We start from the raw sequence: 24,701 nt of genomic DNA, 5'->3' as shown, positions 1-24,701 counted from the left end.
TCTAAATCTCAGTTCACCCATGATTTCAGTACAGGCATACTGTGAATAGAGTAAAATTGAATACTATATAAATATATTGTGATTACAGTGTTGGCCTTTCTTACAGGACTTTTTTGCTGAAATAATGTATGTGAAGTACTTTGAGTATTCACTGTAATTACTGTCACCATTGTTAATTTTGCTTACAAATTAGGCTGAAATAACTATTTGACCAATACCATCCAGCAAAACGGGAGTCTGAGGCCAGGGCTCTGAAGTCCTCCTGTAACACATTTTTTCATTGCTAGTGTTTGACTTTAAAAAAAGGTGGAGGAAAGAACATGAGGGAGAATCCTCTCAGAAAGACAGAAAGGAAAACAAAAAAGGCCAGTTTGAAATACTTACAAGTAACATGTAATTGGGCACTTCTGAACAAATGCTGCCAAGAAAACCTGCTAATAGGTTTGTTCTAAGGTCATCATGAGAAATGACTTGAATGCACACCACAGAAGAAAAAATCAGTAAACAATATACCATGGCACAGTGGAAACTGTTGTTAAAACATAAATAAAAGAATTAGTATACATACAGCTGTGAGAAGAGGCAGGTAACAAATAATCATAATATAATCAGTTATTGTCAACAAAGATCTGTTCCAGTTTTCATGATGTAATATATGTGATTTTTCTTTTCTATCACATAGTTAATATCTTACTAGAACAGATAATATATGCTTAGCTTATACAAAAGCATAGAATCTGCAAGTCTGGTGCCTGCCTATTCCAGACAACTAGCATAAGTTAAAACTAATAATAAAATAAGGTAAAATACTAAATGAGCTATGTAATGTAATGTAATAAAAACAGCCAAATTCAGCAATTAAAAGATTTTACCATATAGCAAAATGATACCAAAAGTAGTTGTAGCCTAGCTTCCCCAGGCAAAAAAAATTCCATAGTTTAGCTTGAGATAGCTGAGAGGGCCTTTTCTCTTTTTCCTGTCATATGGACTCTGCTATAGTTACGATACAGAGAAAGCCCTCTTGATAAGATTGTAGGATGTGTGCTGGTTGGTGTTGAAAGAAGTGCTGAAAGAATCCTGGACCTAACTATTTAGGACTTCAAAGTTCTTCATCAACAATTTGAATTGGCCCCCAAACAAATTGTCAACTAGGATAGCCCTTGCAGGATAAGTTGCCATATTGCATGAAATAACATGATTTCTGAAAAGGGTTTTTTTCTTTATGTAATCAAAATTGTTTTCTGCATGTAATTAAAATCTTTTATTTGATTGTTTTATTGGTTTACACATAGATATATTTTGAATTTTATTGACATATCCATGGATCAGTGGTATAGTATGTAAAATCACTACATTAATAGGTGAATTCATAATTATGTATTACAGATGCACATTATTTGGCTTTTTCTAATGGTATCAATATTGGTCATTATTTGAAATATATTTTAATTATGTATTGGAAAGAGAAAGTAGTGATTCCTTATCAGCAGCTTGTACATCAGATGTAAATGTGGGAAAAGGATTTCTACCTTTTCTTGCCAGGTTGGCACATACAGATATTCATTAAGTTAGTTATCCTCTAGTGCTGAAAATGTCTTACTTCTGGAAGAATAAGATAAAAAATGAATGATAAGAGAATTATGTAAAGATAACATGAAACTCTAGAACAAAATTGGGTAGACGTTTAAACAGTTTATAGAAGAACATGTAGAAATGTGTTTTTAATTATATCTGACAGTGTTAAATGTCATGAGACAAATCATTCACCATTATTGAACTCCTCCTCCCTCTCAATAAAAAATCAATCTTTATTTGATAGAGAAATACCATGATCCAAGTCAACACAGAAGTTTGACAACTCCATAATTAATGACATTCTTTCAGCGTTTTTGTGAATTTAAAAGATGTACATTTTGGGTATATTCTCCTCAGATCAAAGCTTTAGTGATCACAGTAGCCTTCTTGAATTTGATAATCTCCATGCATAGTGTTAAAATGTAATTCAGTGATTTTAAATGTGATTTAAAAGAGAACAAAGAAAAACATTTATATTAAGCATTAATTTAACAAATGTAGTTTAATAATTAATATCCTTAAAATGTAGATTGATCTCAGTATTTAGTGAACAGTGTATCAGCATTTTTATTTCATACTCAAGCTAATAACTTTCATAAAGTATAGTTAGCAATGGCTGTTTTGTATTCAGGATACAGAGACACGAGTTTAAATCAGACTTTGTAGAACAGAATCAAATCTAGCTTTCCTGGGGCACCCCTCAGGGAGTAGGCTGTGGATCTGAATGTTAGACTCAGACAAGATGTCTACATGTTCTCCAGACAGCAGACTTTCTCTTTTTGATAATCTAGGTCATATTTTCTCTGTCACAGTTACCTTTGCGAAGCAAAGCTCAGTGTGAAACATAGTAGGAATAGTGACGGACTAGGTATTTTGTGAATGGATGGATGTAATTAACTTGTAACAATAAATCTTGTTAAAATCTTTGCTGGTTGCTTTGAGCTCGGTTAAAATTAAAATTAAGCACAGGTAAAATTAAAATTAGAATATCTGCCAAAGAATATTGCTGCTGTTACGTCTGTGTGCAATTACTAAACTGGGGAACTGAGAACACCATCCGTGCAAAGAATACAGCTGGAAGATAAGGTGAAACTGCAAAGCATACGGAATAGGGCAAATTGTAAAAATCATTTCTCTCTTCATGTAGTACAGTGGCTAAACAAACAGTATGGCGGACCAGTTATTTTCTTGAATAGCTAATAGTACACTCATTATAAGAAACAGGAAGTTAAGAACATATAATAGTACACATGGTTCAGGTATATAAGCTTGCTGTTTTAGCTCTCTGTGTTGTATATAGGGCCTTGCTCCTTGCGTGTTTTCAGGCTCCAGCAATAGCATCAAACCATCCCTGAAGTAAACCTAGTCCAATCATCTTTCCATGAAAGCAAACTGTAGCAGGACAAGGTCAGGAATGACAGAAATATGGGTAGAAAATCTGAGGAAATGAGTGACACTTCAAATCAAAAAAGTAGCAGATGTGTTAAAAGCATATGTAAAATACACTTCCCCCAATCTGTCACACAGTGCATAATTTTAGAAGGCAGAAAGAGAAAATTCCAGAAAAAAGACTCCACAGAATCGGTAGATTGCAGTGAAAGCAGTACTTGTAATATGTAGGAAAGTCTGTTCAGTGCAAGTATGAATAGGGTGTTTTGTTTTAATTGATCAATAGCTGTTGTTAGTATTCTTTTTTTTAGTAAGAACTCTGTTAAATTAGAAATCATTGCATATCATTCAACAAACTGCTATACCAAAATCTTGTGTTTTGTTTTTTTATTGAGTTTTCTTTGAAGGATAATGCAGTCACATAGTGTTTTAAATACAAATACATTAAAGTGATTAACCTGTTGTAATTTGATTTACACACCACACACACATAACGTGTGTAGGTAGATAGATACAATATTTTGAGTGTAATTCACAATCTTACCAGACCTTTTTAAAGCTTATAGGTTGGTAATTGAGGAGTCAAATAAAAGCTTCCTTGGCTGCATATCACACAGCCATGTATTTCCTGTTAGGTTGTATCATAAAAAGGATGGATGTTTTCGAGCAAAAGCAATTATGGTGGAGAGAGAGATTGCTAAAATTGTTTTTGACCCTTGGCATGCCTGTGCGGCAGGTCTGCTGTAATGGAAATAGCATATATGGGCATATTTACATATGTCTCTTATGACAAGGCTCATCCAGATTAGAGTATTTTGCACAGCCAGCATCCAAGCCCCTCTCTCCTTGGTGGCAGGAAGACATCCTCATTGCCCAAGGGTGCCAAACCCATCCTCCTTTTCCCATCCTTTCTCTGACTGCACTGGCACTTTGTTCAGCATCAAAACCGGCAATGACCGATAACCACAAGTAATTTTGTGCACTGTGGTCACTGCTATGATAGGGCCAGGGTGGTTACAGTACTATTCTCTGTTCCCAGGCTGCCTGAGCCCTGGGGAAAGCGGGATGGCTGTGTAAATAGCAGCGGCTGGTTCCAGATCAGAACCTACACAACTTTTTACATACCCCCCCCCCCAAAAAAAAAGTGTGGGTGAGCTCTGGAACTTCAGGAAAATTCTGGGACATTCTCCAACTTTGGGTAATGCAGGGTAACGTGAAGTGGCCTTGTGAGGCGTGTAGGACAAATCAGTTCCATGCGCCATGTGGATGCTACAGAGTCCATTCATCCCTATGCTGCGTCGTTTGGTCCAATTAGGTGGGCCCTATATACCACAGAATGTAATTGAAGGCATTCTAGAGCAAAATTAAAACACCTTTATTAATTTTTTTAAAAAACTGATCCCTGGAGGCCACAAAAATAGCCAGGGAGTGTATGTAGTCCATGGGTCACACTTTGCGCAGCCTCTTATAAATAAATCCCTTGTAGATTTACTTCTTTTATTTCCTACTCAGCTGGGGCTTGTAGATTTGTATCTTGATGATAATACTTAATCCAGGAGAAATGCAGTAAAAAAGATGAAGGACTACCACCACACATAAAACTATGACACAGGCCAGTGTTGTATCCAAGAGCAGAAGAAAGTAAAAGGCTCACACAATTTTATGTTTTCTTTTTACTGACCTATCTATAAAAAGATGAGATACTTTTGGTTTTGTATTCAAATAAGAGCAGTTAACTTTTCTAAAACCTGGAGAATTTAATTAAAATCATCTTTAATTTGTGGTTTAATGACCCTAGTTTGTTTCACATAATTGAGATGGGGAACAAAATTATTTAAAAAGCTGGATATAAAGTTATTTTTAAGCTGTGTGTACAAGGTGTATATTAATGATTTTTGTGTCTAGGCTTGGGACCTACTCCAAGATACTGCATTATATGTGTATATGCAAATACAAGTATTACGATATCTCCACTCCTCAAAAATCTAAAATGTAAAAGACTTTTTATTGTTGAAGCCATATGATATGCCAAAATACCTTCAATTTTCCCAACTCGCTAAAATTTCAATTGCCATTAGAAAATGTTTACCTTATTCTTTTAAGCAAGTGTAAGTGTTTACTCCCTCAAATCTAAACACAACAAGATGGTTGTGCTGTGGGTAAAAACTGTATGCCACCTTATTCATAACTTTTAAAAAATGCTTACAAAATTCTTGTACCTTCCCTGTTTCAGATAGCTGTGGCGCAGAAACTCATAGTGTGTGGGCTCTCCTTATTGTTTCATATGACTGTTAGCAAATTATTGCCTGTAGAATACAACATTGATGATCAGTTTAGAGCAACAGCATCACTGCCTACAAGGGTTATCTACCTGTACCTATCTCTTATGGCAGCCAGACCCAAATACTATTTTGCGTGGACTTTGGGTAAGTAGTCTTTTTTTTTTTGCACAAATGTCCCTTTACGAAATAAGTGATCTTGCTAGCTTAACTAATATATTTGAGACAGTGACCTCTTGTGGGTTGAGAAGGAATGGTATTGAAAGAGGATATTTTATTTTGTAAATCATAGTGAAGTTTTAAAAAAAAATTAAGGGAAAGTATTTACAAGGTGGTTGATTTATTTCATAGCTTTATAGCTTTAAATATAAGTGAGATGCACACCAGCTATATAATTTTATGATTATATCATAGATTTTAATTAAAGAAGTTGCATTGCTGATCTTTTTTTCCCATTTTGCCAGTGCAACTGATGGGATTTGTCTTACACTCTTAGTATTGCTATGATCATTTTTATAGTTCAAACCATCCTTCATGGAAGCTTTTGAATGGTCAGATAGCTTCTTTGTCAAAGAATTAACTTTAAAGTTCATCCAGACAGATGAGAAAACTACAATTAAATGCCATAATCACAGACACTCTTTGTATGTTCTAGTGTATTATGAGGTATAAAATGCCATGAGCACAAAATTGTTAGAGGATATAGATGAAAGTTATTCCTCAGAATAAGTGCCTAAACATATGTTTTGAGTAGCTATCAGCTTTTTGCACAATATATTTGTGCCTTAAATTATTAAGATAGCTCATACTTTTCCAAAATGTCCATACCTATTTTGTGAAACAGGAGATTAAGCTCGAGTAGCAAAGCAGTCTTTTCCAGCTTCTGAATTCAGGAAGCAGTTGTTCTCCCCTCAGTGTCACTTGAATGTTTCCTCTTTAATGTAACTTAAGATCATAAAATATTTAGATGCTTTGTGTTGTAGAAGTGCCCAGAACCCTTGTCTGTTGGTGGGGAAAGTTGGAATGATGAAATGAATTTTATATTAACCTTTTTGTGGTTAATTAAGATCATGCCTATACTGCATTTTGTTTTTTTTAAATGTCTCAAAGCAGTTTACTAGCATGAGAAACTAACAAAATGCAAATAAAATTACAATGACAAAACAGTAAAATATTTCATTAAAATTAGCATAGCGTCAGTAAACATTAACAGCCAGGGAAAGGATGGGGCAAATTATTCTTTACATTATTCTTTACATTATTCTTCATGTACAGTGTTGCTGTTGTGTGCCTTCAAGATGTTTTTGACCTAAGACAACCCTATCATAGGGTTTTCTTGGCAAGATTTTTTTGGTAGGGGCTTGCTTTTGCTTTCCTCTGAGGCTGAGAAAGAATTACTTGCCCAAAGCCACTCAGTGGATTTCCACGGCTAAATGGGGATTCAGTCCCTGTTCTCAACAGCTGTGCTATCTCTCTATAGACTGATGGTGCTTTATAAATAATAATAATATAATAATAACTTTATTTTTATACCCCGCCCCATCTCCCCGAAGGGACTCGGGGCAGCTTACATGGGGCCTTGCCCGACACAACAATATAATAAAAACAACAAGACAATATAATAACAACAACAAGACAATAAAACAAATATCCCAACAATAAAACATCAACAATAAATGATAATAGGTAGTGGAAACACCGGACATTAGGACCTCACCTTATCTCATTAGGGCATTGGACCGACAATAGAGAAGGCCTTGCTCTGCACTGGGACGCAGTGAATCCTCACCAAGCTGTGAGTCTCCTGTTCAGAGTTTAAAGATCAGGGTGGCTGATGCAAAAAATATGGTGTCTTGGAAAACGTAACAGGCTTCAGTGGGAAAAAATCAAAATGCAAACCTTGTTTTATATAATTTTATATGGTATCTTACAACAGTTCTCTTGTTTTGTTACAGCAGATGCAATTAATAATGCAGCTGGGTTTGGATTTAGAGGCTATGATAAAAATGGAGTCTCACACTGGGATTCAATTTCAAATCTACGAATTCTACATATAGAGGTTGGTTATCAGTCTCTTGAAAATATTCATGGAAAATAAATTAGTTGAGCTCTCCAGTGTTGTAACTGTGTCGGTTCTAACTTGGTATAATATCTGCTTTAGGTATGGGATGCACATAATTCAGAGAATGAGTTGCAGAATCTCAGTCATCATCAAGCATAGAAATGGGCATTCCTGTTATTGCTACTTACAGTAACACAAAAAGGCCATTATTTCTGGTTGCTCACTGGCATGTTGGCATCCTCCTGTTCTCCATTTAGCCTAGTAATCTAAAACAAGTTTCTTGCATTGTCTGCTCAAGACCAGAAGAAAAAGCATTGCTTCATCCCTTCACATGTACCCTGTGTAAAGAAAGAGCATTGTGTGCATAGGAAATGTCTTCCTCTTTTCAAATTACTCTCAGGGACAAAAACATCAGTGCTGATCAGTAATGCCAGATTTTCAGTTAAAATCTTTGTACTAGAGCTTTAAAATGTATTTGTTTTTGTTAATAAGGGAAAAGGGAAAAGCAGTTTGGCAGCTTCTCTTTTCTCTCATGAACAGCCATTTCTCAGGGAAATTTTGAACAAACACAGTTGTTGCATAGCCCTCTAGTTTATCATCTTACCCCAAGCGACAAATCCAGGCATATCCACTATTACTCACATTGAATTTTTTAAAGTACATATCCCTTTCCCAGTGTACTGCAGAAACTTTAATCTTGTCCAAGATTAAAGAATTCTAAACTGACAAGCTGGCAGTCTTGCCACGGCAGGAAGTAGTTTGTGCTAACCCAAATAATCAGAAAAGAAAAGAGAATTTGACTTGGAAAACTCCCGGAGCTGGTAGTGATTGTAGCTTGTGCTTTTCCTCCTTTACCTCAAAAATTATTTGTCCTTTACACTTTGCAAAATATGGTAAAATATCTCTTTTAAATCAGGAAACTACTGATATAAAACAATAGTGTGTTATATTTTACAGTTCTCAACAAGTTTCAAGATGTTTCTTGATAACTGGAATATCCAGACAGCTTTTTGGCTCAAAAGGTACCCCTTTTCTTTCTTACTAACTTTTATTGAAAGCATTTAGGTGTTTGCTTGACAATAAGGTCTGTTTCTGCCCTGTGAGTATACAGTATGTGCATATGCGTGTATATTGTATTATTCCCATATCCATAGGATCAGGAGATATATTCATGAACTTAGCTTGGAAACAGGAAGCCCTGGATAATAGTGACCACTGTAGAAATGAACAGTTTATGTCAGATGCTACCACAGAGTTAGTCTGGAGGATCTAGACAATTCGTAAAGAGGCATTCAATAGTGTTTACTCATATACATAGTTTCCTGTTTCTATGATAAGTTCAGGAACGTATCTCCTGTGGATGCAGGGATCATACAGAAAATATGCCATATTTCACCATGGTTTGAATCCAACCTGTGGAGAGCACGGATTAGCTCCCTCTATCAGCTCCAGCTCCATGCAGGGACATGAGAGAAGCCTCCCACAAGGATGGTAAAAACATCAAAACATCCGAGTGTCCGCTGGGCAACGTCCTTGCAGACGGCCAATTGTCACACCAGAAACGACTTGCAGTTTCTCAAGTTGCTCCTGACGCGAAAAAAACCACGTAATTGTTACACTCTTCTGCCTGCCTGCCCTTTTGGCACTACAGGTCTTATCTAGTATTTTAGCATTCCTCGCATAATAGTCGCCCCCTTTGTTCACTCACTGGGAATACTCACTGGGAATAGTTCACTCATATAAACAAGTCAGATGCATTTTGACGCCCGGTCTTCATAAGTGGCCACTGAAAAAAAAATTTGGCCCAATACTTCCTCCAGCTAAATATCTACATACGTACATTCATATTCAAGGTACACATCTTTACAAAGAAGCAACTTTAATTTAGTATTGGATTAGATTGAACACTGAAGAATATATTTTGACAAACAAAACAGATGAAGACTATTAAGTCAAAGTGCATCAGGGTTGTATTTGTATGAAGATATGATAGTCTATCAACTTTTTTTTCAATAAAAAATGTATGTTATACAGATCTTCCACCTTTTTGCTATTTATGGTTAAATCTTTGTAGATTTAATTTGAATAATTGATGTTAGAGTTTTCTTACATTTGTTAAGTATTATGTTGTGCTAAACAATACAGTAGAGTCTTGCTTATCCAACATAAACGGGCTAGCAGAACATGTTGGATAATAAGGAAAGATTAAGGAAAGGCCCATTAAACGTCAAATTACGTTATGATTTTACCAATTAAGCATCAAAACATGTTTTACAAAACGTCTGACACTTGTTTGGGAGCGTGGCTGCACTTGTGTTGTTGTTGGGCATGTTAGCCCGCTGCGCGTTGCTGCCTAGAGAAACAGCTGTGAAACTGGGTGGGAGGCAGACTGTATTGGATAATACAGAACGTTGGGTGAGTGAAGGTTGGATAAGTGAGACTCTACTGTATATTATATTGTTTCCATTTATTTTTCACTGTTTCAGTAACTAGGTCATATTCTTTTCTGTTGGTCTTGTTTTCATCTCTCATGCCCCACTTCTGTTTCTAGTATGATTACCATTGCTGTAGAGTGGAAGGTTGATTTTCACAAAGGTACATGACCTTGTGGAGCCCCGGTGGCGAAGTGCATTAAAGCGCTGAGCTGCTGAACTTGCAGACCGAAAGGTCCCAGGTTCAAATCCCGGGAGCGGCTTGAGCGCCCGCTGTTAGCTCCAGCTCCTGCCAACCTAGCAGTTCGAAAACATGCAAATGTGAGTAGATCAATAGGTACCACTCCGGCGGGAAGGTAACGGCGCTCCATGCAGTCATGCCGGCCACATGACCTCGGAGATGTCTACGGACAACGCCGTCTCTTTGGCTTAGAAATGGATATGAGCACCAACCCCCAGAGTCAGACATAACTGGACTTAACGTCAGGGGTAACCTTTACCTTTACATGACCTTGTGTTGCTCCAGTAATGTTACACTGTGCCCAAGGTGCTAAATGCTGCAAGTGAGCTTTTTGTTGTTGTTAATCACAGCAACAGGGAAAAAAAGGGTAGCCTGGGATTTGCAGGTTTGAACCCTCTAAGAAAAACAAACTTAAGGAAGTGTACTTGGGTGGGGACTCTTTTCTCCTTCCTTGGAATACCTCTGTGATGGGGGCTTCCTTTTCCTTTCTTTGGTGGGTGAGGTCCAGCAGCAAGGCCTTGTGGCCGAGGTCAAATCCCATTAAGACTTTAGGCTAAAAATGAGGGAGGAAGAAACCCAAAAAAGAGGAAGGGGACAGGGCCAAAATCAAAACGCCATATCTTATTTTAGAACAAGTTAGGCGGTCCAAAGTCAAAGCACTAGCTAAGCAGATAATGAGCAAGGAGTTTCACAGTGATGACAGCAAATCACAATCTAAGATCTGATGGCAAATATACCGTCATAACAAGAGACACAGTTTGCAGTGAAGGCAGGAAAAGCTGCCAAGGTTTGACACTCAATGTGTTGCTCTTAGCAGCCCTACAGTCCTTAGAGTGAGAGGTAGATTGCTGAGCTGCTGGGATCCCAGCCAGAGCTCAGCTGCAGCTCCTTTCCCTTTCTGAAGAAACCACTACGCTTAAGGAGTCCTTTTTTGTAGGTTAGCCCTTTGCCACGGTGGCGCAATGGGTTAAACCCTTGTGCCAGCTTAACTGTTGACCTGAAGATCTGAAGGTCGGCAGTTCAGATCCACGAGACGTGGTGAGCTCCCATCTGTCAGCCCCAGCTTCCCATGCGGGGACATGAGAGAAGCCTCCCACAGGATGGTAACACATCCAGGCATCCCCTGGGCAATATCTCTGTAGACGGCCGATACTCCCACACCAGAAGTGATTTGTAGTATAGTCTCAATTTGCTTCTGACACAATTTAAAAACAAAAGCCCTTTGCCTGCTACTCCTGCACCATGGCATCATTCTTGCACAGTGAAAGGGGCTCTGGATTTGTTTTTCAACTGAAAATCCAAGCTGCCTCTATCTGGAATGAAACCTCTGTACCTTCATCTGAAGGTCCTGGGTTTTGAAAGGGAAGTTGCCTTCAGGTTTGAGAGGCTCAAATTCATCTTCCCTGGAGGAGTCACCATGACATTCCCATACTTTGTGGAAAGAGGAAAACATAGCCGCTGGAAGATGAGAGAATTGTGTCAGATTAGTCTGATTTGTGCCCTACTTTTCTGGGTAACACTAATCTTCCTTCCATAATCCCCACATATTGTCTAGGTAATCTTTCTGAGAGCCATTGCAGGGCTTGTAAGAAGCTGCATAGAAATGAGAGGGTGGAAAATGTTGTTTAGTAAATTAATACCTCTAGCCATTGTATCGTAGAGAGGGAGGAGGATGATTCCGTAAGGTGAGGTGTAAAACTTATATATTATTTTGGGAATATAATTGAACACTTTGTTCATATTCGAAGATAAGATTGCTTCCCAACTGAGTCTCAAACTGGGGCTTCACCATATTCTGAGGATATTCTGAATCTGCCCATGTAACAAGTCAGCAGCCTGGATAATTTATACCCAAAAGATGTAGAGGGGATTCTATATTTCCAGTGACCATTGTTTAGTGAAAAAGGAATTATGGCCTTTTCCTGTAGTCAAAACTTATCTCAGATTGGGCAATCTGTTTCTCAAAGGATTACATGTGCTCAGCATACAGTGGAACACAGTGGATTGACTTTTGCATGCTGTTTGTAATTATGAATGATGAAAATTGAATTATATTCAGTATGCCTGTTTTAACAGGAAGATTAATTCTTTATGTCTTTCATACATGTTATATTTTCTCTTTGAATTTTTAGAGTATGCTATGAACGTGCTTCGTTCAGTCCAACGATACAAACCTTCATCTTGTCAGCGATTTGGCATGGGGTGTATCCTGGATATTATTTAACATTCTTAACAGGGGTACTAATGACATTAGCAGCACGAAGTGTAAGTATTGTTGATCAGTGCTCTGCATGATAATAATAATAATAATAATAATAATAATAATAATAATAATAATAAAACTTTATTTATACCCCGCCACCATCTCCCCAATGGGGACTCGGGGCGGCTAACATGGGGCCATGCCCAGAGCAATACAACATAATAAAATATAAAAACAACATATCATAACACCATTTAAAATACAATAGATAATAATAAACAGAACATCAAGAAATCAAAAAAAAAAAAACCATAAAACAAGGGCAGGCCGCTTGAACACAGAGATAAAACCCGGAGTGAGAGGGACAGAGAAGTACTCCACTATGGGCAGGGACATTTGGAAGGGGTAATCTAGAGGATAGATGTTCGGAGGGGAGTAATACGGAGATATATGACAGAAATTACTCACCGAAAGCACAACGGAAGAGCCATGTTTTCAATTCTCTCCTAAAAGCTAACAGAGTGGGAGCTTGCCTTATTTCAGTAGGTAGTGAGTTCCATAGTCGGGGGGCCACAGCAGAGAAGGCCCTTTCCCTTGTACTTACAAGGCGAGCCTGGGATATAGGCAATGGTGATAACAGGGCCTCCCCGGATGATCGCAAGGAACGGGCAGGTTTATGGAAGGAGATACGGTCACGGAGGTAGGTGGGTCCCAAACCGTTCAGGGCTTTATAGATGATGGTCTGCACCTTGAATTGGGACCGGAAGATGAACGGCAGCCAGTGGAGCTCCTTAAACAAGGGAGTGGATCTCTCCCTGTAATTTGCCCCCGTTATTAATCTGGCTGCCGAGCGTTGGACCAGTTGTAATTTCCGGGCCGTCTTCAAGGGAAGCCCCACGTAGAGTGCATTACAGTAGTCCAGTCTGGAGGTAACTAGGGCATGGACCACCGTGGTCAAATCAGACTTCACGAGGTATGGTCGCAGTTGGCGCACAAGTTTGAGTTGTGCGAAAGCCCTCCCGGCCACCGCCGACACCTGAGCCTCAAGCGTCAACGCTGAATCCAGGAGGACCCCCAAACTGCGGACCTGTGATTTCAGGGGGAGTGCAACCCCGTCCAGCACAGGTTGCCACCCAATACCCCGATCCAACGCACGATTGACCAGGAGGGCCTCTGTCTTGTCAGGATTGATCCTCAGCTTGTTCCTCCTCATCCAGTCCGCCACAGTGGCCAGGCACTGGTTCAGCACCCGAGGGGCTTCCTTGGAGTCAGGTGGAAAGGAATAGTGGATTTGCGTGTCATCTGTGTAGAGATGGCAACGCCCTCCAAAACTCCGGATGACCTCTCCCAGCGGTTTCATGTAGATGTTAAATAGCATGGGGGATAAAATAGACCCCTGCGGAACCCCACAGGTCAATGGCCAGGGGTCCGAGCAGGTGTCCCCCAGCTTCACCATCTGGGAACGACCCTCCAGGAAGGACTGGAGCCACAGCAGAACCGTGCCCCCGAGCCCCATCCCGGAGAGCCACAATGATGATGATGATGAGTCCCCCCCCTTTCACCAGTAATTGTAGTGACAACTTATGAAAAACAATACATCACAGATAAAACTACAAAAATCTATCTTATCTATCTATTTATATACTAGCGGTGCGTTGCTGTGGTGTAGTCTGGTGGTATGGAAAATAAAGTAATGAGAAACAGCCAGGGTTTGAAGCTGCAAGGCTGTTCAGTGCTATTCAAGGTGACTAACGGAAGATCCCCCTAGGTAGGAAGCAGCCTGGGTTTGAAGCTGAAAGGCTGTTTAGTGCTATTCTAGGTGGGCAACGGACAATCCCCCTAGGTAGGATGCAGCCTGGGTTTGAAGCTGCAAGGCTGTTCAGTGCTATTCAAGGTGGCCAACGGAGGATTCCCCTAGGTAGGAATCCGCCAGGCAAGTGGAGTTTATATACCTGTGAAATAATGTTCAGGGTGGGAGAAAGAACTCTTGTCTGTTGGAGGCAAGTATGAATACTGCAACGTTGATTAGCATTTAATGGCCTTTTAGCTTCAAAGCCTGTCTGCTTCCTTCCTCCTTGGGGGAATCCTTTGATGGGAGGTCTTAGCTGTCTCTAGTTGTTTCCTGTCTGTAATTCCCATTTTCAGTGTGTTCTTTATTTACTGTCCTGATTTTAGGTTATATTCTTCTGTATTATTATACCACAGTAATTATTATATATTATATTTATAATCTTATAGTATCTGCTTTGAACTGTATTATATGAAGCCCCTTCTACAGATCTGTATAAAATCCACACTGAACTAGATTATATGGCAGTATGGACACAAGATAATCCAGTTCAAAATCAATACTGTGGATTATCTGCCTTGGTATTCTGGGTTATATAGCTGTGTGGAAGGGACTTGAGTCTACACTGCCATATAATCCAGTTCAAATCAGATAATCTGTATTTTTTTAGGCAGTGTGGAAGAGGCCTAAGTGAATCCTGCCTATTCCCTGGGTGGCATTGTACCTGAGGGGGTTGCTATGACACAAAGTGGGTGGGGCCTAAAGGGGTGGGGCCTACCCTTCTGACTGTCAGCCAGGGGGAGAACTACTCTTCCTCATCCTCCCTTCCCCCTTGCTTTCTAATTAGTGGTCTATGTGTTCCTGCGTGTGCGAGGAGGGAGGGAAGCCCCTCCAAGAAGAACAGTCCTGGGGGCTGCCTCTCTCTTTCTACCTACTTTTCTCCATGTGCTGGGCTCCCCCTTCAGCTATAAACACAGTTGCCCCCCTCAGAGTACGTGTGTATTACGTGTGTGCGTTGGGCAGAGAGTAAAGGGAAAAGAGGGGGGCATACCATTCGGGCCAAAAAGGGAGTGGGAAAAAGTAAGAAATAGATATAGGCCAATCTGGGGAGGAGGCTCGATAGGGTGTGTGTGCAGCCTACCTCGCGAGGCGGGTTTGGAGGCCACTAGGCAAGGATGCTTCTAAAGGGAAGCAGGGCCTGCCCTTGAGGTGCATTTTATTGAACAGTCTTTCTTCCTTGGTAGTGTTTTCCCCCATGCGCAGTGGGGGGGGGGGGCAGGTCTAGGTGGTTATTTCTTACACATTTTCTATCTTGTCTTCTTTAGTTTTTGGTTTTTTAAGTGCTTGTTTCTGTGTGTATAGGTTTTTTGTTTGTGGTTGTCAGTCTTTGGGTTGTGAGGTGTTTTGTTGCAAATTTGGTGTTACTTGCTCCAGTGATTTTTTTTTGTCAGTTCAGTCCTACAAATGGACAGTACATTTATATATGTGTGTGTGTTATTTTTAAAACAATTAAAGGATCGGTAGAGTTAAACCCATTTAAAATGAATTAAAATGCCATAAAAATAAACAAAACAAAGCAATTATAAACCAATTGCAGAGTTAATTTCTAAAAGCATGATGGAATAGAGAGGGTGTTCCAAAGTCCGGGAGTAGTCATTAGGAAGGTCTTCTCAGTGTTTCCCACAGAAGAGCCTGAGAAGGTAGTGGGGGAAGGGTCAGCTTCAGTTTGTATTGTGGAATTGTTGCAACTAGGTGGTTGGATCCCTACAGCCAACCCCATTTCATAGTCTTGTTTCAGTTCTGTGAGCTAGCTGACATTTATGAATGCTCTGCGAAGTCAGCCCAACATAGTGTAAATTTGAGTAATCCAGATGGGATGGAACTAAGGCATATGTCACTATAGTCAGATCTGATATTTCAAGGAATAGACGCGACTAGCACTAACTGATTGTGAAGGTTCAAAGCCACTGCTAGAGTTTATCCAAAAAAAACTTAATTGTGCTTGGGCAGATGGTCTTCTTTGCTACAAAGACTTTAAAAAGCACAAAATGTGTGTATAAAAAAAAATTAAGCGAAGACCCAGTTTCTCAGCATACAGGTGGGACAACAAACATGGCTCTTCCAGATCAGAAGTAAAATATGGGAATAACTGGCTTTGGATCTCAGTTATTTATTTATTAGACTTTTAGTTGTCTCCCTTTCTCCTACCATGGGACCAAAGGTGACTTATAGAAAAGTTAAAACAAGATAAAGACCAGATAATAATAATAAAAAACCTATGACTGAATAAGGTTTTGTTTTCAATACTGTGTTTTATTTTTGTTAGTTGTCTTAAATACCTAATTGATGGTGTTATAAACTAATAAATAAATAAATGTAATTGATTCTGAAAAACCAGGAACATAAATTTGGGTGACATTGCCAGCAATTTTACCTGACTGTTGTTAGACCTTTGTCTTGCTGAAACAATTCTGCTGTCAACAGCAGGCCACTCTATGAGAGCAGTCCTGTAAGATTACCAGCCACAGTAATTTCTGAATACTCCCAGGGAAAATTGGGATCAGAGTGCAAAAGGGAAGGAGATTGGGATAGGAGCAGAAATTGATCTGAAGGAGGGAGGAGTGAAGGATTTCACTGTCATCCAGATAGTAGCAATGGAGAGAAGCATATTATAAAAGTACAAAGATTGTATTGGTTTAGGTAGAACTGATATGGATATGAAAGGAAGTTTCCAAGAAGCCAAAAGGAAAGAATCTCTGGAATAGAATGCAGTCTATTCCTGTTGCCTTGAGTATGTATAGATTATTAACTAGAATAGCAATATGTCTAAACCACACAGATTTAGTGGTGGTTTTCAGAGTTCTGACCTTGGGCACATCCATTGTCAGTAGCTCTGGGAACCTAATGAGGCCCACATCACATCAGGTTTGACATGTCGCCATTGTCTGGGGCTGACGCTGCTTTTCTAAATGAGCAAGCGGGAAGAGCGATGTCTCCACTCATTTCACACTCACCCTCTAAGCGTTATGGAATTTTGGTTTAGAGGGAAAGGGCAGGTGAATGTTAATCTAGCTCCACTGGATGTAGAGTGTAGTAAACTAGTGAAAATGATAGTGGCTTCTGTAAACACTATGGTAAAATTTAAAACTAGAAAGGAGAAAAAATACCAAAGGAGAAAATCTAGTGTGAAGATGTCTTTAGAGTTTCTTACCAATGTGACATTAAGGTTAATAATGAAGAATTTCTATTTGGTTGTATCCAAATGGTGTTTCTTGTAAAACGTGTAAAGTTGCTACATGTTCTATAATGATGCTTAAGATTGTTTTACTTAATAAGTATTTTATTTTATTTTTTTGTTTAGATTAGAAAAAATATTAGGCACTACTTCATTGACTCTCCACCCATTAAATTATGTTACGATATCATGACATGGATGATGACTCAAGTAGCAATAAGTTATACAGTTGTACCATTTGTACTTCTCTCTGTAAAATCATCGTACATGTTTTACAGGTAAGTTGACACTTTACATCTTGTTGTTTATTCTTGTTTGCTGACAACTGAACCAAACCATGATAGAAACTTTTTCACACACAAGGGTCCTTCCTATATGTTTGTGCACTAGATATTCAGAAAAGACCAAAGCTCCTACTATTTTTTAGCAGTTCCCACATACCACCTTTTCCATGTTCATATATGTTTCTGTTTACACCTTTCACACTCAGTTTGTCTTAATTGCCCCAGCATAAGCAGGAAGTTGAGGGATGTCTCCATTGCCAATGTGTCTACACTCCTCAAGTTCTTAGTTAATGCGTTTTATCTCTTTTGCTCTGTCTAAAACAAAGCAAAACGAAACATATTTTCCTCCTCATCATTCATCTTCGCGTTGCTTCTTCAGTCTCCATTGGTGTCTGTTGTTCCTTTAGTCTCCTTCCCTGTTCTTTTAAATGTTTTGTTTCCTTTGATGTATGTGACTGTGCCTCTTTATAGCATCAGGAGCCCTTTGTAAAAAGTATGTTTCTCAATCTCAGTTCTACACATAACAACTGTGTAGACTTGAAATGCTGGAATTTCTGTTTTATTCTAGTGTTAAAAAGCAACTTCCTGAAGACAGGAAAACTCTCCCATTACCAGAATGTTTTAGGGCCTGGGCGGGAGAGTAAATCTATTCACTCTCTTTGAGATGAAAGAAATGGTTTGAACTATCAAAATACAGCTCAGTACCTGTATTTTGACCAATAAACTATAAACTATTATGGATATGTACCCAAAACACAATATGTCATACATATAGCAAGTTTACTGACTGAAAGGTAGATGTAAAACATGAAGTTATAATGACCAATTTTTTTTATCTCTTCTCTTAGCTCCTGGTATTTCTGCCTTCACCTTGCCTGCATTTTAGTGTTGTTAATATTTCCAGTGAAAAGAACTCAAAAAGGAAATAAAGACCAAGAAAGCATCAGGCCCTCACGGTCGAAAAAGCCGGAAGATAATGATGTAGAAGAAAAAAGCAGTATGGGACATAACAGCCATTTTTTGGCAAATAGTTTCAATCAAAAAACAGAATTCACCTACAGAAATACAGCAACAAAACAATGATTCAAGATGCTATGTTGGATATATTTTATATTTTCAAAGCCCATTTATAGCACCTTTTAAAGGGGTTTGTATTTGTCTGAAAAGATGGTTAGTAAGAAAAGAATGCTATATCACTAGAGAATATTGAATACACTAGTAAGAATAAAAACAAAGCAGATTAATGTCTCCCGTGCCATGTTCCTGCGGATCATGCCTTATATGAAAATATTACCATTATTTCAATGGGCACTCAGGACTTGACAGTGTATGTCCCTTGGGTCATTGGTGTGCCCTTTTGCAGAATGTACATTGTGTATCTTAAGGCACTGATGGGGGCTGTGAACAATTGTGTCAATCCAGAGTAAAAGAAAGAAAATATCTTTAAACTGAATGCCTTGCCTTAAGCCCTCTATCTACTGAAATAAAGTTTCTAATTTGTATTTTCATGCTTAATATAATATGGGAAGCATAGTTTAAATATAAGCTTTAGTGTGCCGATGGGACAAAATAGGGAAATGAGAAAAATGTTTGAAGTGTTAAGAAGGAATTTGCAATAAGTATCTCAGTTTTCCCAGAGTTTTCTTGCTATATCATATGTGTAGAGTACAGAACTGCAAACATTGCAAATGTCAAATTATAGTTAATTTTGACTGATAAATTTTTGCATTACAAGGGAGCCCTTTGAAAATTTTATTTTTACCTTAAAAGTAATTTTTCCCAGGGCTAAACAATCTGGCATATTTATTTTGTTGTTTCACTAAACACAACCTTTTTACTGAGAAACAAACTGGCAGTCAACATCTCATAGCTTGTTAAAATGGTGACAGCACAGCAAAATTTCTTCTTGTTACCATGTACAAATTATTTTACAAAAAGTGAAGTTCAGATGCAGTTACCTTGACATTTTGTCAGAGGCATAAAGAATTAGCGTGGGATGGTGCTTATGATATAAGTATAGTCAAATTATTTCATGGTTCTAATTCAGTTTATATTAAACAAAGGGTGGAATTGTTAAATAGGCATTTTCTAGCTCATCCTTAACATTATGTATGTACCATATAACACTGGATACCTGTGATTTAGGAAATCAGGTTTTCATACATGGAGATCATACTGTACTTTTTGATAAAATGTTCCCAATCATTATTGTTTTTGCATTCTTATTTTTAAAAGTATAACGAGGAATTGATAAATATTAATCACTTTTTGGTGAACATTAACAAAGAACAGCTAAAGGAGTGCTGAAAGGGCTATAATTTTTATTTGCTTATTTTCACACCATTTTGCTGTCTTTTTTTAGTAAATGCATTACACCATCTTTTAAAATATAAGAAATGTCACAGCAAAAGTAATTAAAATAGGGATTGGCCTATTATTAAAATAAAGTGAAGTTTCTTCCTGATAATGTTATAAAACATAAGCAGTTATGCAGTGCATAATTGAATATTTCAAATGAGCACAGAAGGGTACATTTTCCTCTTTCAGGATATAGAAAGCCAATAATATAGAAACCTCGCAGGATCATAACTATCACAGATCAGATTTGAATCAAGAGTAGGAAATCCAAAATATTTTTGTTGAGTGTTCCACTTCTATATTCTGCCTCCGAAATATCTGTGGATACCTGGAGACAGGTGCCTTCTTTGCGAGGAAATGAAACAATGGCAGTTGCAAAAAAATAGAAGGAAATGTTTATTTGTACAGAAAGTAACTGCACTTTCAAAAAGTCATGGTGTGAATATTAACATTAGAAATGCTGAAATGATGTAAAACCATTATCTCTATTCAGTCTTTATATGAAGTGGTTTCATTACTACAGTATGTGAGTTGCTCAGTCCTGGAATGTGATGTGTCCTGAGTAAACTGTGCATGCAAAAGCTTTGGAGCAACCTTGAATTCTGTGCTGCTCCATGGGTGCTTTTGTGCATACAATAGTGTGTGCAAACCGCTCCCCCATAGAGATATGCACTGTACACATCGGTGGTGATGAGATTAACTGCTAAGCAACCATGACATAGGAGCAACTCTTACATGTATTTGTGACCATTATCTGTATAATGAAGTAGGGCTACAATACTATTTTGTTGTCGTTATATTAAAGAAATGAGGGGAATCAGTGCTAAATACCTTTTGTATTGATGCATTCTGCACAGAGGAGTGTGTACATTGTGTGTGCACCTATCTTAAGATCTCTCCCAGCAGAAACAGAACAATCTAGTCCCAGGAATAGCGGTCTGGTTTCCTGATACATAACAGTGACCAAATGGAGTGCACTGCCTTTTCTTTTAAGAGTAAGTGGCAGTGATTCCTCCATGGAATAGTGTTTAAACTCCCATTCTGTTCTGGATCACTGCAGTTTATTCTCCAACTAGGTCTAAAATTGTAGCTTTAAAAAACATATATCACTAAGAACTGGATTTGACTTTTCTACAAAATCTATCACTTCTGTATCTAGTTAAAGGTTACAACAAAGTTGTAAAGGAATCGAGTTTCACCCTTAAGATTTTACTGGGAATAAGAAATTTGTAGCACATGGTCCACTTCATCTCAGATGCAAGCTTTTGAAGTAGACTGCATCCATAAAGTCATTTGCTAGATATTTCTTCTTCTTAGTTAGTCTCAAAGGTGCTCTTAATTTTGTTGAAACTAAATATGGAAAGCTGAAACTGCATTCCTACTCTTTCTTATTTGGGATTATGTCTCATCGAATTCAGGAGACTTCCTTCTGAGTAGTATACAGTTTCTTCAGTTGAGTGAGATTCAGTCTTGACTGATTGCATGTGGGTAAAAAAGAGAAAAGGCATTATTGTAATTCCAGATAGTTTTATTTATAAATAATGATTTCGGTCCTGAGGAAACTACTTCAAAATATCAGCACTCCAGATCAACCTACAGTGTTCCCTCACTTATCACGGGGGTTACGTTCCAGGACCACCCGCAATAAGTGAAAATCTGCGAAATAGGGACACTATATTTATTCTATGTGTGGAGGAGAGCAAACCACAGACCACTTACTACAATGCAGTGTGTACTTTATTTTAGCAGTTACAATATACCGTACACCGGCAGAGAAGAAGAATGGAAGCTAAATTACCCTTTTTTATTTCCAACCCTTCCCTACCCTCCCACCTCCCTTTATTTTTCCCTTCCCCCCTTCCACAACCTTTGCACACTGCAAAAACCCACAAAACAGCGAAAATGCCGTGATAAACGTGTACATTAATATTAATTGAAAACCCACGAAACAGCGAGGGAGCGAAAAGTGAACCGCGAAGTAGCAAGGGAACACTGTATATGGTATTTTATTTCAGATTGGCACCACAAATGAAATGACCATTTATTTTACTTTTTTATTCAGTGTAGCATTGTTGGCTAAACATATTTTTTATGTGTCTCTCTCTTTTTGTTGTTGTTAATAAGGTGTATGTATACATCACGCCTTTTGAACAGAATTCTGGTTGCTTGGTGTTAAGATGGACTTGATATGGCTCATTGTAACAACTATCTTTGTCCTCATCTATTCTCCTATGGATAAGTGTAGGTGGCCTTCCAGAGTTTACTGGGCTATGTATCTCATTAATCTTACCTAGCATAGGGAGGGGTGATGAGGGCTTCAGTCTAATAACATTTGAAGGAGCATACATTATCTATTGTTGCCTCAAGTTATGCTCCTGAGGTTGATAGCTCTCCAATTCCAAAATAACATAGAAAGAGATGAAGCTACTTTAGATCATGATGATGATGATGATAATAATAATAATAATAATAATAATAATAATAATAATAATAATAGTACTTTATTTATACCCCGCCACCATCTCCCCAACGGGGACTCGGGGCGGCTTACATGGGGCCATGCCCAGGACAATACAATATAGCAAAATATAAAACAACATATCATAATACAATTAAACAATACAATAAATAATAATGTACAGTACAACACAAAATAAAAAAAACAATATAACAGGGCGGGCCGCATGAACACTCAGTTAAAACTTGGGGTGAGAAAGAGATAAGAATAAAACCACGGGGAACAGGGACATAAGATAGGGAAACAGTCTAGAGGATAGATGTTGGGGGGAGTAACCAAAGAAGTGTATAACAGTTACTCACCGAAAGCACACCGGAAGAGCCATGTTTTTAGATCTTTCCTAAAGGCTAAAAGAGTGGGGGCTTGCCTGATTTCAATAGGCAGTGAATTCCACAAATGGGGGGCCACAGCAGAAAAGGCCCTCTCCCTTGTTCCCACAAGGCGGGCCTGAGATATAGGCAGTGGCGACAGGAGGGTGTGATAGAGTGATTGTTCATCTGCAGCGTACATCATTAACTTCTGGTAGCTTTCTAGGGTCTTGCAAAGAGGTCTTTCATGCTATTTGATCCTTTAAATTTATGGGTATGAATTTGTACACTCTAGGTAAATGCATTCCCTTTTGGGGAGTTCAGTGTGGCCCTTGAGACCTTGACAACTTTCAAGAGGCCCTGACACACATACACAGAGCCAATTTAAATAGGCTAGGATATAGTTTATCTTGGAAAATAGTTGAGAAGTGCTTTTAAAAGTACTTGCCTTGAAACTGATTTCCCATAATACGATTGGGTGTGGCATAATGTCATTTCTGATTACTTGAAATAGCAACCAAGGTGGCATAATGTGACTCTCTGGAAGAAGTAGCATGGCCCCCTGAACTCACTCCTGTTTTAATTGGAAGAATCTGGGATTTAATCTGGACACTCCAAATGTAAAGGAAGTTCTCTGCAAGCACCCATGGAACTGTGGCAAAACAGGAAAATTTGGAACACCAGTGTATCACATGTATATCACTCATTGCTTTTCTGAGAATCTCTAGGCCTTCTTGAATCCTGAGCTTTGTTTTTACAATGCCTCAGATCTCTTTGCTATTTTTCCTGCAGCATTGCATAGTTCATTTGTTCGGAGTCCTAACATACCCATGCATGTCATAGGACTCTCATTTATGGGTTGGTTGCAGGACTGTTTTTTGTGTTGTACTGTTCAAATTCCTCTCTTGGATTCTGCACCTGCATTTTCCTGAGGTCTTTTGGACTATGGGGTCTCATCAATCCCAGCCAGCATGGTCAACCAATAGTTAAGGATTATGGGAGTTGCAATCCAGTAAATGTGAAGACTAACTGTTGTCTAATCCGTCTTATATGCTTCCAAGCTAAGTTAATTTTGGTTTTGTTGTGGGCTGGAGTTAACATTATTGGCCAACTAATTATAAAATTTAACTGCTGCTACACTTACATACTGCATTGTATCAGATATTGTACCATATATATTCATGTGTTCATTGACCTCATGTATAAGTCAAAGGCAGGTTTTGGGGCCAAAATGATCGATTTTTATATGACTCGAGGATAAGTCAGTCATTTCACAGAGACGGGTTCCAGCCATCCTTTCCCTATCCAGGCATTCAATAAGGCCAAAAGTGATGCCACAGTAGAGAGTACAGGAAATCGGTGCTTCTTTAGGGTTCTTCTGGGGCAGAGTAAGCTTTTTCCTTTTACTACTCTACTCAGGGGAGAAGATGGTTCCTTTTTTGCTAAAGAGTTAAGGTACAGTCCTTACATTGATCCATGAATAAATCAACTTAGTTTTGTGGGGATGACTTTTTGACTAAAATTTCTATGTATACATGAATATATAGGTTCCTTCAGGATACTTTGCAGGCTTCTAATATGATGTCTTAAAGCAGTGCTTAAAATGCTTTTAATTTCCAATGCAGTTAATTGTGCTGGCTAATTTTGGCTACTGTTTTGGTTAGGTTTGTGAAAAATATTTCAGATGAGAGTTTTTCCTCAAAACCAAATTTAAATCTGCATACAAATATTTGCCACGTCTTCTGTTTTTGATCCTAAATTTGGATGAAATGAACAACTGAGTTCACAAGAAATAATTGTCCATGCACTGTACTCCTCCTGCATTAGACCAACATCCCGTGTGGGTAGAAAAGTGACATTAGAATTGCCCTTACAAGGTAAAGAATTGGTAACTTGCTGTTCAGATATTTGTACTATTCAATGAGCAGTTGTTTTTCAAATGTTCAGTGTGTTACATGAGCAAAAGTCACATCAGTCTAGGGGTTTTTTGGGGTTTTTTTTTTACCCTATCTAATTGCAGCTCCTTGA

The 24,701-nt window shown here is 38.5% G+C and overlaps 1 protein-coding gene across 3 annotated transcripts in view; it reads left to right on the top strand.

Moving 5' to 3' along the window:
* mboat2 (membrane bound O-acyltransferase domain containing 2) overlaps positions 1-19,697 on the top strand; it is a 125,955-nt gene extending 106,258 nt beyond the window's left edge. For 2 of the 3 annotated variants that reach the window (XM_008117702.3, XM_062983525.1), the window contains 6 exons: positions 5,198-5,390; positions 7,199-7,302; positions 8,263-8,327; positions 12,111-12,243; positions 17,332-17,483; positions 18,338-19,697. In XM_008117702.3, coding sequence (XP_008115909.1) covers positions 5,198-5,390; positions 7,199-7,302; positions 8,263-8,327; positions 12,111-12,243; positions 17,332-17,483; positions 18,338-18,572 — 882 coding nt within the window. In that variant the 3' untranslated portion in view covers positions 18,573-19,697. The remainder of the gene's footprint in view (positions 1-5,197; positions 5,391-7,198; positions 7,303-8,262; positions 8,328-12,110; positions 12,244-17,331; positions 17,484-18,337) is intronic. The other variant, XM_008117707.3, reaches the window with a different exon arrangement.
* Positions 19,698-24,701: the final 5,004 nt, after the last annotated feature.

The sequence above is a fragment of the Anolis carolinensis genome, chromosome 1 (assembly GCF_035594765.1).
Source record: "Anolis carolinensis isolate JA03-04 chromosome 1, rAnoCar3.1.pri, whole genome shotgun sequence".
In the NCBI taxonomy this organism is placed as follows: Eukaryota; Metazoa; Chordata; class Lepidosauria; order Squamata; family Dactyloidae; genus Anolis; species Anolis carolinensis.
This window is presented reverse-complemented; position numbering and strand designations above follow the sequence as displayed.